The sequence below is a fragment of the Eurosta solidaginis genome, chromosome 5 (assembly GCF_040869045.1).
Source record: "Eurosta solidaginis isolate ZX-2024a chromosome 5, ASM4086904v1, whole genome shotgun sequence".
Lineage (NCBI taxonomy): Eukaryota > Metazoa > Arthropoda > Insecta > Diptera > Tephritidae > Eurosta > Eurosta solidaginis.
The window spans coordinates 170,983,723-170,997,087 of record NC_090323.1 but is presented as its reverse complement, the minus strand read 5'-3'; the positions used below and the strand labels follow the sequence as shown (position 1 = coordinate 170,997,087).

General features: G+C 41.2%; 1 protein-coding gene and 1 long non-coding RNA gene across 5 annotated transcripts in view; one reads left to right on the top strand and one right to left on the bottom strand.

The window, feature by feature from the left end:
* LOC137233769 (uncharacterized) overlaps nucleotides 1–13,365 on the bottom strand; it is a 72,887-nt gene that overhangs the window by 19,192 nt on the left and 40,330 nt on the right. The gene's annotated exons all lie outside the window — the stretch shown is intronic.
* Nucleotides 5,935–13,365, top strand: part of LOC137233768 (CCAAT/enhancer-binding protein-like) — a 463,673-nt gene continuing 456,242 nt past the window's right edge. For all 4 annotated transcript variants that reach the window (XM_067757121.1, XM_067757123.1, XM_067757122.1 and 1 more), the window contains exon 1: nucleotides 5,935–6,618. In XM_067757121.1, coding sequence (XP_067613222.1) covers nucleotides 6,271–6,618 — 348 coding nt within the window. In that variant the 5' untranslated portion in view covers nucleotides 5,935–6,270. The remainder of the gene's footprint in view (nucleotides 6,619–13,365) is intronic.

Sequence of the window (13,365 nt, the reverse complement as noted above, 5' to 3'; positions counted from 1 at the left end):
TGTCCGCTCAATATCTGTGTGAGGTGTTAAGTTAGTTCGCCGTGTTTTCGGTCTTACTATTCCGCTATTTTCCGAACTAGCATGAAGGTCCAGCGCCCTTTTCTCAATTCTTTACACCTTTCTTGCCACCTAACTATCTTTCGTGACCTTGCGCTTTTCTTAGCATCTTCAGATAGTCGGGTGATTCCAATACCATACAGATCGGCCTTTTCACCTGAGTGTAGATCTACTGGCATTTTTCTAAATAAAAGGCTGCTAATATATCTGTATGAATTAAGCGGGGACTGACCTCATTGCTTTTAAATGTATGAAAGCATTTCTTTGAAACAATTTTTAATTTATAATTTTTATACTCAGTTGAGCAGAGCTCACAGAGTATATCAACTTTGATTGGATAACCGTTGGTTGTACAGGTATAAAGGAATCGAGATAGATATAGACTTCCATATATCAAAATCATCAGTATCGAAAAAAAATTCGATTGAGCCATGTCCGTCCGTCCGTCTGCCCGTTAACACGATAACTTGAGTAAATTTATAGGTATCTTGATGAAATTTGGTATGTAGGTTTCTGGGCACTCGTCTCAGATCGCTATTTAAAATGGACGATATCGGACAATAACCACGCCCACTTTTTCGATATCGAAAATTTAGAAAAATCGAAAAAGTGCGATAATTCCTTTCCAAATACGGATAAAGCGATGAAACTTGGTAGGTGAGTTGAACTTATGACGCAGAATAGAAAATTAGTAAACTTTTGAAAAATGGGCGTGGCTCCGCCCACTTTTAAAAGAAGGTAATTTAGAAGTTTTGCAAGCTGTAACTTGGCAGTCGTTGAAGATATCATGATGAAATTTGGCAGGAACGTTACACTTATTACTATATGCCTGCTTAATAAAAATTAGCAAAATCGGAGAACGACCACGCCCACTTTTTAAAAAAAATTTTTTTTAAATTTAAATTTTAAAAGAAAAGTTAATATCTTTACAGTATATACGTAAATTATGTCAAAATTCAACTCAAGTAATGATATGGTGCAACAAAAAAACAAAAATAAAAGAAAATTTCAAAATGGGCGTGGCTCCGCCCTTTTTCATTTAATTTGTCTAGGATACTTTTAATGCCATAAGTCGAACAAAAATTTACCAATCCTTATGCAATTTGGTAGAGGCTTAGATTCTAGGGCGATAACTGTGTTCTGTGAAAAAGGGCGAAATCGGTTGAAGCCACGCCCAGTTTTTATACACAGTCGACCGTCTGTCCTTCCGCTCGGCCGTTAATACGATAACTTGAGCAAAAATCGATATATCTTTACTAAACTCAGTTGACGTACTTATCTAAACTCACTTTGTATTGGTGTAAAAAATGGCCGAAATCCGACTATGACCACGCCCACTTTTTCGATATCGAAAATTACGAAAAATGAAAAAAATGCCATAATTATATACCAAATACGAAAAAAGGGATGAAACATGGCAATTGTATTGGTCTATTGACGCAAAATATAACTTTAGAAAAAAAAATGGTAAAATGGGTGTGGCACGTACCATATTAAGTAGAAGAAAATGAAAAAGTTTTGCAGGGCGAAATCAAGAGCCCTTGGAATCTTGGAAGGAATACTGTTCGTGGTATTACATATATAAATAAATTAGCGGTACCCGGCAGATGATGTTCTGGATCACCCTGGTCCACATTTTGGTCGATATCTCGAAAACGCCTTCACATATACAACTAAGGGCCACTCCCTTTTAAAACCCTCATTAATACCTTTAATTTGATACCCATATCGTACAAACAAATTCTAGAGTCACCCCTGGTCCACCTCTATGGTAATATCTCGAAAACGCGTCCACCTATAGAACTAAGGCCGGCTCCCTTTTAAAATGTTCATTAACTAAATTAACTCTACGCTTCGAGAGCCATAACTCGAATAAAATATCACTAACAATATTAACCGTACTACGTCTACTTAAGGGTTTTCTGGGTGACACAATGGAACAACATTTTGTTTTTTGTAAATGATATGGAATTATGAACCAATGGCTAAAGATCCCGCAATGCCACAACCATGTATTTGTAATTTAATTTAGGAAAAAGTTACTGTCAAATGACGTTTGGAGTTTTTTGGTTTCTTTAATTATTATTTTTCTTCATTTTTTCATTGACGTTTTTTCTTAACGAACAAAAATTTAAATTTCGTAAAAGTTGATTTTTTACTTGCGATTGTTTATTATTTTCAATCAAATTCGAAGCCAATGGACTTTTAATCGTTTTTGGTGATGCACAGTATTCGGTCCAGTTCAGGAATCTAACATTAAAATCTCAAGAAGAATTAATAAGCGATACCACAGGGTGTGTTTCATCCCCACTATTGTGTAGTTTTTACATATCGAAGCTCACAATTCCACACGAAACACTTACCATAGTTTTCTACGCCAATGATTGCACGATACTTGCAACAGGTCCTGCCCTTTGTTGAAGTTTTCGTGGACTTCCGTTAGAGGATATTGATGGTAATTTCTGAGTGATCGCACCTATTGGATGGGGGGAAGCACTGCCACAACAACAAACAGACGGAAATTCCCGGCATTTAAGCAGTTCTATCTTGATATCAAACATCGGGATATCTCTGCATCTCTGTGAAATGGAAATATGCCATTCATAGAAACGCCTATTAAGCTGCAACCACGATGTGAAAAATATATTTTGAAGCAGTTTAAATTATGGAGCTCAAAGTGGATGAATAAGAAATGGCACTGCATGGATTAGGCTCTCGCGGTTTTTCTGTCGGATCAATGTAGAACTGCGTAAATCATTGTGTGTTATCTGCTGGGATGTCTTGGTTTCTCGCAGTTTATTATACTCTTTGGCATACATTTTTTATCCGATAATATCTTTTTATGTTCAGAACCTCAGCCCTGGTCACTGAATGACCTTATGTTGCGCCCACGCAAGTTTGTTTATTATCAGTTATTAGAATAGGCTAAAACTAGCTTTTTAGGCGTTTTGGAAGGAGTTTCGCTTAATATGCAAAGTCATGAAAGGAAATTCCAAAATGTTCTCCTATCAAGAGATATCAGAAAAACAAAATAAAAAAGTCACCAGGAGTTTTTTCCGTAGAACTTGGCCTTGTAAACCGTTTGCATATAATGTCCGATATTATTTTTTTCTTTGTAAATAATATTTCTTACAGTGTTGTCACTTCTATAAAATTTATAAACATATTTTGTTTTTATGTCGGCCTACTGATTTGTAAGATCGCGAGTTCGAATCAAGCTCAAGGCATAACAATAATTTTTAGCCGTTTTTTTTGCATGTATATATATCTACATTTGCGGGTAAAAAAACGCTTATCATCACTTAGATAGTGTTTAGGAGACCCATTTAGCGGCAGTGATTAAATAACTAGCTACAAAACGGGTTGTACCTAATAGCGGAGACACATACCTATTATAACTGAATCAGTTGCGGTGAATAGTGGGCGCACACCATTTGTAGAGGTAAAACATAGACCCACATTTCAGTTGAATGTGAGTATAATGCGTATTGAAATTTAGGAGTACTATATTTTTTTTATTTTTTTTTTTTTTATATTTTTCTGCGCAGTAATTTCAGAAGTGCAGATAAAGTTATGCACTTGGCAGTCCATATAAAGTTTAAGTGCATATGTATATGGATGTAAAAAAAAAAAAACTATTTTATCATTATTATTGTTATGACAAATTTCTGTCTTAAATGAAAAAATTTTTAAATTAGAATAGAAGAAAGAAAAACGTAGACAACTGCCAAAACTTGTTGTATAGATCCATTTCGGGAACTGCTAAATTCCTTCATCGGCAACGTTTAGATGCCGCTGCTATAACCATTCAGCTATCACAGCGGTTTTTTGTTTTTCTTCATTATTCCTACTTCTATTCTGTTTCTTTCCAATTTATTTTCACAGCGCTGCGACATCTGTTATAGAAACGATGTCAGCATTGGACTTGTTTCATGGCAATGAGACAACGAGCTTTGGAAGTTGTCTAAATTTTTCTTTCTTCTATTCTAATTTAAAAAAAATTTCATTTAAGAAAAATTTTATCATAACAATGACAATGATAAGATAATTATTGTTAGGCTTTTAGCTCGATAAGAACCAGCGATCTTATAATATTTATATATACAAATCGATGCAATGGTTTTCCTTCCTAATGATATTTTATCACAAAAAAAAGCACTGCTAACATTTATTACTTAATACTTCGCCCACATTTCAATAAATCTTCATTGTTGTACCTAATGTCACAGTCAGACTTTCGAATATTTCTGCAAAATTTTATTCGAATCTATTGATTGGTTAAGACAGCTAGTCGAATCATACTAAATTATATATATATATATATATATATATGGGGTATTCCATCCCATTTCGACCAATTTTGAACCCGACCCCTTTAGAATTGGCTGAAAGTTTTTCTTTTTTTTCTATCTTACGAAAGACGTTTTTCAGAATTCTTTCAAATTTTTTCACCCAACTCAAAAAAAGTTATGAATTTTTAAAAAAACACCGTTTTTCTTTTCAAAATGCTATAACTTTTTCAAAAATTGAACGTTTGGGATCTTTTTTTTTAATTTGTTTTTAAATGTACTTTTCGGAAAAAATACAAAAAAATGTTTAAAGTTTTTTTTATAATTTTTCAGTTTTTCGAGATTTTTCGAATTTCGCCATTTTTTTTTCTCATAAAAAACTTCAATCAATTCTGCAATCCTCCCCACTAATCCCGGAGTGGACCGATTTTTTTTTTATTTAATTGAAAAAAAAAGATCCCAAACGGTCAGTTTTTGAAAAAGTTATAGCATTTTGAAAACAAAAACGGTGTTTTTTTTTAAATTCATAACTTTTTTTGAGTTGGATGAAAAAATTTGAAAAAATTCAGAAAAACGTCTTTCGTAAGCTAGAAAAAGAAGAAAAACTTTCAGCCAATTCTAAAGGGGTCGGGTTCAATTGGTCGACATTAAGTATATTCGGAAAAAAAGGAATCTATAAAAAAAATTAGTGCTATAATTGCTGCGGTACACGACCATGTGTAAAATATAAATTGAAATTTGCTTCCTTTTACAGTAATCATTTTGGTAATTTCATTCTCTTTTGATACTTTCAGGCAACCCCACAGCCCAACAACACCAGCAGCAATGGTACTAACGAAAATAGCGGTCCAAATAGCAATATCAGTGGTAATAGCACAACTAGGCCGCCTGAGGGTGAAGAGCATGAAATAACAATTGCAACAAAAGCAGCAGAAACACCGCAGTCACATAATCATACAAAAAAGACACAAACTGTTTGCAACGAAGCATAATTGGCTGAGGTGGTAGTTATGCCACAAGAACAACAAAACTAATGGAAGTCGCCACAATTGAGGTGGTGGCAGTAAAAGCAAATACTAACACAGCTGATATTGATGACGGCAACGACAGCAACCAATGCCTAATTGGTGGCGCAAAAAACAGCTGTGCCAGCAACTTAATGGAAGCAAATGAGGCCACAAAAACAGAGCGGAACAGCAGTGCCATTGCACCTATAGCCAGCGAAGAAGATGACACAGAGGTGGTGTCGGAGGAGGAGGAAGAGGAAGAAATCAAAGACACGGAGTATTGCTGTTACTCGATAAATAACAACGAGCAGCGTTGCCAGAGTGATGAGCCACATGTCAAACAAATTACAACAGCAACAAACACCTCAACGCTAGCAGTAACAGTTACGTTTACATCGAAGACGACAACAGCAGAAGTAGAAGAGAAGTCAATGCAGCGCAGCACATCACGCGTGCGCACATATTTGAAAAAATGTAAATATAGACTTACGGTTCATCAGCAACAGCAGCTGAGCACAAATACACAGACACCAGATGAATCTAGTGACACATATGTCATGCCAAAAACAACAATAATGCCTACTACAATGCATTTGAAAGACGAAAAGTCTAAGCAATTCCTCCATATAAATGCTGATGATGATGAGATGTTAAAAGAAGCTTCACCCAAGAGAGATACCAACCAGCGCAGCGCTGGAGCGGAGGGGGAGGAGAACAAGAAGGCGTGCACCACTGCGTTAATTACCGCAACCGTGCAGCAGGATCAATATGCCACACAAAAGATATTAACGACATTCAATGAAAAATCCGACAATGACGGTAAGCATAGTACTAAGGAGGCAGAAGATGAAGAAACAGATGGCACGTTAACTTAGTTGGTTTACGAAGATATTGACTTTAGGTTGACGTCAAAATTGATGGACAACAGCAGCGTTTCGAATTGCAGTGTCGACCAACACCAATCAACATCGCTGGCCTCTGAGTGTAAACGACTAGGCGACGATGACCGAGACACCCTTGGCTTATTGGCTATTGAAGTTGTCGAAAGTGAGACGAGAATACAACAACAGATACAAAGTGAAGCTGAACAGCATATAAAGTTAGACCTCTGGGCGAAGAAATCTGAGGAAGATGAAGAGATGAAAGGGAGGAATGCAGCAGAAGCAGAAACTATAAAACTGCAACAACAACAGCTGCTTAAAGCTAACTTCAACAGCTGTCTACCACTTGTCAAGGAAGAACAATTAGCGTGTGCTATACGAATGGTGAGTAATAACAACAACAACAACGTATTTCAAAACCACCCACTAATTGCACTTAAGCATTTTTTGTGAGACTTTGATTACCTAAGACTACACTGGTGGTAAAAACTATACTACGTGGCTCAATTTCTAGGCTTAGATAGCAGCTCTCTAAGTCTATAAGAGAATCTTGTTTGATGAACTTTCTCTAAATGAGGCAACATTGTATTTTTTTTTAATGAACGTGTGGTTCCAGATGAGGTGGCAGTTCGGAAACAATCGATTGCAGGCTACATGAGAATAAAGTCACTTGTTGATTTTGCTTATCTTCAATTAATATACGCAATGTTCTCGATCTCATGCCACTACTAAACAGTCAAGTTACCCGTTTTTCTTCTTCTAGCAGTGAGTCAAACTACTATTTCAGATATTTGCAATGCATTTGCTTCAGAGTAGTTTATAAGCGGCTAAAAAAATGGGAGGGCATCTCATGCTTCACTATTCACCCGCCATACAGCACCCTGTTAATATTCCAAACACCGGACTTCCGGAAACCAGATTAGTTAGGGAATTGGTTTCTCTCTCGCTAATGGGAGACCAAGATTGTGCGGGCACCTCTAACGGGTTCGAATGCCGATCCGAGTCTGGAAATTGAACCCAATTAAGAAATATTTCAAGAAGACAGACAAATGCTCCAAGCTTGGATAGGAGTTGCGCTCCACAAATATCACACCGTTGAGTTCACATATTTCAGAAATATATCCTTAAGTTCTGGCAGGCTTCCGAGAAAGGATTTTGAAGAAACTTCATTCTGCTTCGACGTCAGCCAGTCACTTATTAGATGTGTTTCCTCCATTTCCTACGTCTATGTAAGATTAAAGTTGCTCAAATTCCATCCGTGCCGAATGAATGGTCATTTTCCAGTGCCGGTTAGTGTATAGTGACCACATACTCTCAAAAACTTTAAGGGACTGCGAAATTCTCGCTAAGCTAGCGCTGTAAAATATGACCCCTGATGAGTTCAAGGGCATGCAAACATCTTATACACCCAAGCGGAATTTAACGCTATCTCGACTCTCCAGATTAAAGGTCCAATCCATACAATGATTAATCAGACTCGATGTTATCATCGCTGAACTGAGAGATACCCGAAGAGCCCCATCACTATAAGAGATAATGGCAACATAATTACTGGTAGCAGTTTATATTCAGTAATATTTTACATGCCTCCTGGATACCGAAAATCACGCCCGCTGACTCCGGAAGGTGCATGGATATGTAAGTTACCGGAGGTGCTTTAAGTATTTTCACACCCACCTTGTAAGATATTTTATATAAGTTCGTCATAACTGATATATCGAATCTCTTTGTAAGCTCTCTATCTTTGCAGTCCTTCCTTCTAGAAAAGAGGACCGTAAAGAGTATAGTCAATGTCATAGCAGTATGCAATCCGTTTTTACTCTGACGTAAGAATCAGGAATGCCGTCTGCTAAGTAAAGATATTGGAGATGCGATTGTACCTACCACTCATAGGTCTATGATCGCCCTGACAGACCGTTGAACTTTACCTATTATGTAATACATTTAGTTTATCTCAATCGCCTCCACCAAACTAGCGTTCCGTATATTACGAACGGTCGTCTTATACATTCGCGCCTTGCTCTGGCATCAGACCCGCGTTTTTGGATAGCATTCCATGTGGGCATACATATCTACTCAAACTCTCTGCTTTCCGTTTAACTTGAGCGTCAGAAGCAGTTCTAGGTATTTTGCTTAAGACTTAGCTCTTGCCCATTAAAAAATGATAGGATAAGTTATTTTCGCCCCAGGTTAGGTTAGGTTAGGTAAGGTAGTAGCTGCCCTGATAAGGATGGCTCACTTGGACAACACGAAAGTCCGTTGTGATACCACATACACCAAAAATAATGGTGACTTAGATCTAGATACGTAGAGAATCATTGGGTAGCAACGATAAAGCTCCGAATGATACCGCTCTCAATTTTGGATAAATCTTCGGGAGATCCAAGTGAGTCGCTACCGAAGTACTTTCGCCTAGTTCTGACAAAAGCTGGGCAATCAATCATAAAGTGATTTGGTGATTCCACCTCATCATCCTCCATACAGCTGCAGCAGGATGGAGTTTCCAGTATATTTAGACGTACCGCATGGATACCCATGGGACAGTGCCCTGTCAAAACTCCAATGACCAGTGAATGGTGAGCCTTAGTGAACCCAATTATTTCAGCAGACCTCCTGCCATCCACTTTCGGCCAGAAAGATCTTGCTACCCTGCAAAACGTGGTGTCCGCCCAAAGTTTGCTGGACTGACTCGAGGCCCAGCTATGAAGGAGCAATCCACAGGTAGCTTGCGGAATCCCGAAATCCATACAGCCATCTTCATCCGGTTCAGATGTACCGATGCGGGCTAAGAAATCCGCCTGACAGTGGCCCGGGACCCAGATAATCTTAATTGTAAAATAATCCGATGCAATCGCAAGCGAGGTCAGGCACTCCCAGACCACCCTCGATCGTACTGTAGTTGAGCTCAAGGCCTTGATAGCCGCTTGGGTATCAGAGTAGATGTTAAATTTCCTAACCGTAGTAGCACTGGATAGCATTTCATACACCGCATCCTTAATCGCAGCTACTTCCGCTTGGAATACAATGCAGTGACCAGCCAACTTAAACTGGCGGCTTACATTTAGCTCTTCACAAAAGACCCCCCACCAACCTTTCCGTCCAACCTCGACCCATCCGTGAACAAGTTAACCGGTCCCATGCCCCATATAATTCCTCTTCCCCACTCCTCTCTCGGTGGAATGACTGGGGTGAAGGTTGTATAGGGAGCAGTTGTCGGCATACAATAGTCCTATCTGTCCGGGAAAAAGTCGAAACTGGTAAAAAGGCTAGAGTGTCAGAAGTCAGAAAGCCCATAGCCCATATAACTTAGCCCGACAAACGACCTTGCCGCGGCCGCCTTTCCCGCAATATCTACTGGATATATGTTCAGCATGACGATCAGTGCCAAGGTAGGTGTTGTTCTGAGAGCGCCACTGATACCGCCGTCCGTTGAACTGACATTAACATGACCACCATCTCGTAAAGCCAGTGTGCTACTCCTGGCGAGAGCCCTCATCTCTTTCCGGTAGCCCCTCTGCAGCAGTACAAGGCAACCGCGGCCTTCCTGGCCCTATCTTGAACATTGGTCCCCCAGGACAGCTTAGTGTAAAGAACAATCCCCAAATATTTAACCCTGTCAGTAAGTACCAACGGTACCCCTCCAATCGAAGGAGTTCTGAAGTCGGGTATCTTATATCTCCTTGTAAAAAGAACGAATTCTATTTTTCCCGGGTTGACCGCCAATCCGCATGATTCAGCCCACCTAGCCACAGTATCCAGGTAGCCCTGCAGAACATCGCGCAGGGTGCCCAGAAATTTTCCTCTGACTAGGATAGCGAGGTCATCTGCATAGGCAACCACCCGACAACCATTGGCTTCCAGCTCCACAAGAAGCTCGTTGACTACCACAACCTAGAGCAGAAGAGATAGGACACCTCTCTGTGGCGTGCCCCTGCACACCTTCCTCGTAATTATGGCCCCTCCCCACTCCGCTGCGACAATTCTGCCGCATAGAAGTTTGCTAATAAATTCAAGCAGATCCGCTTCGACTCCTAAACCCACCAGAGCTCTTTCGATTGCCCCCGGTAAGACATTGTTAAAAGCCCCCTCGATGTCTAGAAAGGCACCCAGAGCATACTCTTTGTGTTCTAGGGACCCCTCTATTTGCTTTACAATCGAATGGAGAGCCGTTTCCGTCGATATTAACTCCCGAGGTATCCTTTCCCGTAGGTGCAGGTCAATCAACCGCTAAAACGTCTTAAGAAGAAACAGCGAGAGACGGGTTGGCCTGAAATCCTTAGGTGATACATAAGAACTCCTGCCGGCCTTCGGAATGAAGATGACCCTAACCGTGTGCCACGACTAAGGGATATAGTTAAGCCTGAGGCAGTTAGTGTAGATGATGGCCAAACAGCGGCAGGAAATCCCAAAAGACCTGTGAAGTTGCGCAGAAATGATCCCATCCGGGCCGGGTGACTTATAGGGCTTGAACGAACTTATAGCCCAGGTTATTTGACTTTCCCGTAGTGGAATGGCAGGCATTTCTGCATGGTCGGCGGTCGCTGGGACATCGGGACATCGGGAAAATGATTGTCCAGTAAAAGTCATAGGAACTCCTCGCTACTCATCGACCAGTCCCCACCATCATCTCTAAGATACCCCCGAGAGGCGGGATTCCTAGAGTGTATTTTTCGAAGCCTAGCGGATTCATTGCAGCCTTCTACGTTTTCGCAGAAGCTTCGCCATGAATCTCGCTTGGCTATCCTTATTTCATATTTATAAATCCCCCGACTCACCTTATAGAGCTCCCAGTCCGAGGGTAATTTACTCCTCCTGGCTCTGTTGAAGAGCCGCGACTGGACGCTCTTAGGTCGTCAAGAGAATCCGACCACCAGGGCGGCTTGTCCTTCCCTCTGTAAGTTTTCAATGGACAGAACAGTTGAAAGGCGCTATTGCTTTCCTAAATGAAGTTTTCCACCACAACGTCTATCTCAGATTCGGACAGGTCCGAATTAACGGTAGGCGCCGCAGCAAGCAGCTCTCCCAGCTTCCTGCTATACAAGTCCCAGTTAGTACTTTTAGGGTTCCTAAAAGATATTTTACTGGGACGTTCTTCGTTCGCCGGGAACTGAATTTATCGGTGATCAGAGAAGGAGTGCTCGTTGAGAACCCTCCAGCCAGATACTCGACCTTCCAATTCTCTACTAACCAGGGTGAGGTTCAGGACCTCCTCTCTTACCGCAGTAATAAAAGTCGGGTCATTCCCCCTATTACATATACAAATCCCCTCATCTATAATAAAAGTAAATAAAGACTCACCTCTAGTGTTGGTATTCGAGCTTCCCCAGATGTTATGATGGGCATTAGCGTCGGCACCGATGATCACGCCAACACCTCTCCGCCTTGCTGCAGGAGTGATTTCGTCCAGTATCGCAGGTGGTGGTCACGCTACGTCCCCATGGGGCATGTACGCTGAGACCACCCATATTTCATTACTGCCTCGCTCAAGGCAGACCGTGGTTACATCAGCATTGCTGAAATTAGAGAGAATAAAAGCTTTAATCTTTTTTTAACAAACACACAGGATCTGGGCCTACCTGCCTCCCCATGCACCAAGGTGTTGAATTTACCAGTCCTTAATCCAGAAATTTTTCTGCCATTACTACTCAGCCACGGCTCCGGGACACGGACAATATCCACTCCGCCTTTTTCAAGGCAGAGGAACAAATTTGCGGAAGCCGCCTTAGAGTGCTGAAGACTGATTTGACTGATTTCCATCAAAGCCGCTCTTCTCCCGCACTCCACACTTGGCGGATTCGTGTTAGTTTTGTCCATTCTAAAAAGTCCGCCCTCAAGGCCGCACTTCGGAGCCGATTGTGTAGTCGCCATTCAACGGTCTCGTCGTTATCCAAGCTACGTAGGGAGGCCGCGCGATGGTTGACGCACTACCCTATGGATAATGCGTTCAGAGCCAGACCGGACGCAAAGCGGGAAATTTTAAACCGCACCTACACCACCAACTTAACAGCGACGGAGCCGGAACGTACCTTGAGGCCCGCCACGGTTTTAACGGGACGTGGGCAGGTACAGCATTAGTCTACCAGCCATTTCGGTAAGTTTTCACCCCGACCTACTAAGGTGGCAGAATACCGCACCTACCAGCTCAAAGTCATCAAGTCAATAATCAAAAGCCCTAACAATCCTTTTCGTCACCGTTGTGTACCGATCTTGACACTTAACAGAGTCCTCCCTCCCCTGAGGTCGGCACAATGACTCAGGGGTGCGGGTTTTATCGATTTGTCCTCCCTAGATCCGCCATTATCAGTAGAAGCAGGTGCACCTCGTGCAGGACGTGGTAACTAATCACGCGTGACAGTTCGTCACTATGGCCGGTGTAAGACTGATAACAGTCCCTGATCCAGAGCCTGGAATCACGTATGATATCCAACCCAAGTATCTTAGCTCCCTTATTTTCGCCCCAGTAATGAAAAAAACTAATGCTCAGTTACTCTACTCCCTTAATGGCCTGTAAATTGTCCTGCTTATTGTATACTCTTTTTAAAGAAGAAGCCAGTGGAGCAGCAAGAGGAGTCATCTCTGTTGAGTGCCTCAGCGTGCCGTGATCTTACTAGTTCCCAGTTTATCGCTAATCATTTTGGATCTCAGAGTGACCATATCGAGTACACATAATGGTCTGCAACATCAAAGGCAAAGAAGATGTTCTTTATATTTTCAGATGAACATTGCCGTACTCAAGGTGCGAAGTTCCTTGTCTTATTCGCCTCGGACTTAACAGTGGTCTCACTGGCTATGCCGTCGGCAGCTCAGTTCATTTCCAAATTCAGACCCACACTTCTGTGCAAGAGAGAAACTGATTTAGCGACTATTTCCATTCCTCGAAGGTCTTAGTTCAATCCGGAAGACGATACAATAGCTCGGCTATATTTATGAATAGTGGTAGACATTGCAAGTAAATTTAACTTCACTACCCACCCTACCACTCAACTTGGTGCCATCCGTGAAGATGGGTGTGTACTGTTTGTTTAGAGCATACCCGTTCTCCCACTCTTGACACGCTGGGGCAGTTGATAGGGGGAATGCCCGAATAATCTATTCCCTCTATCACAAATGTTTGCGTGTTATCTTCTAAAT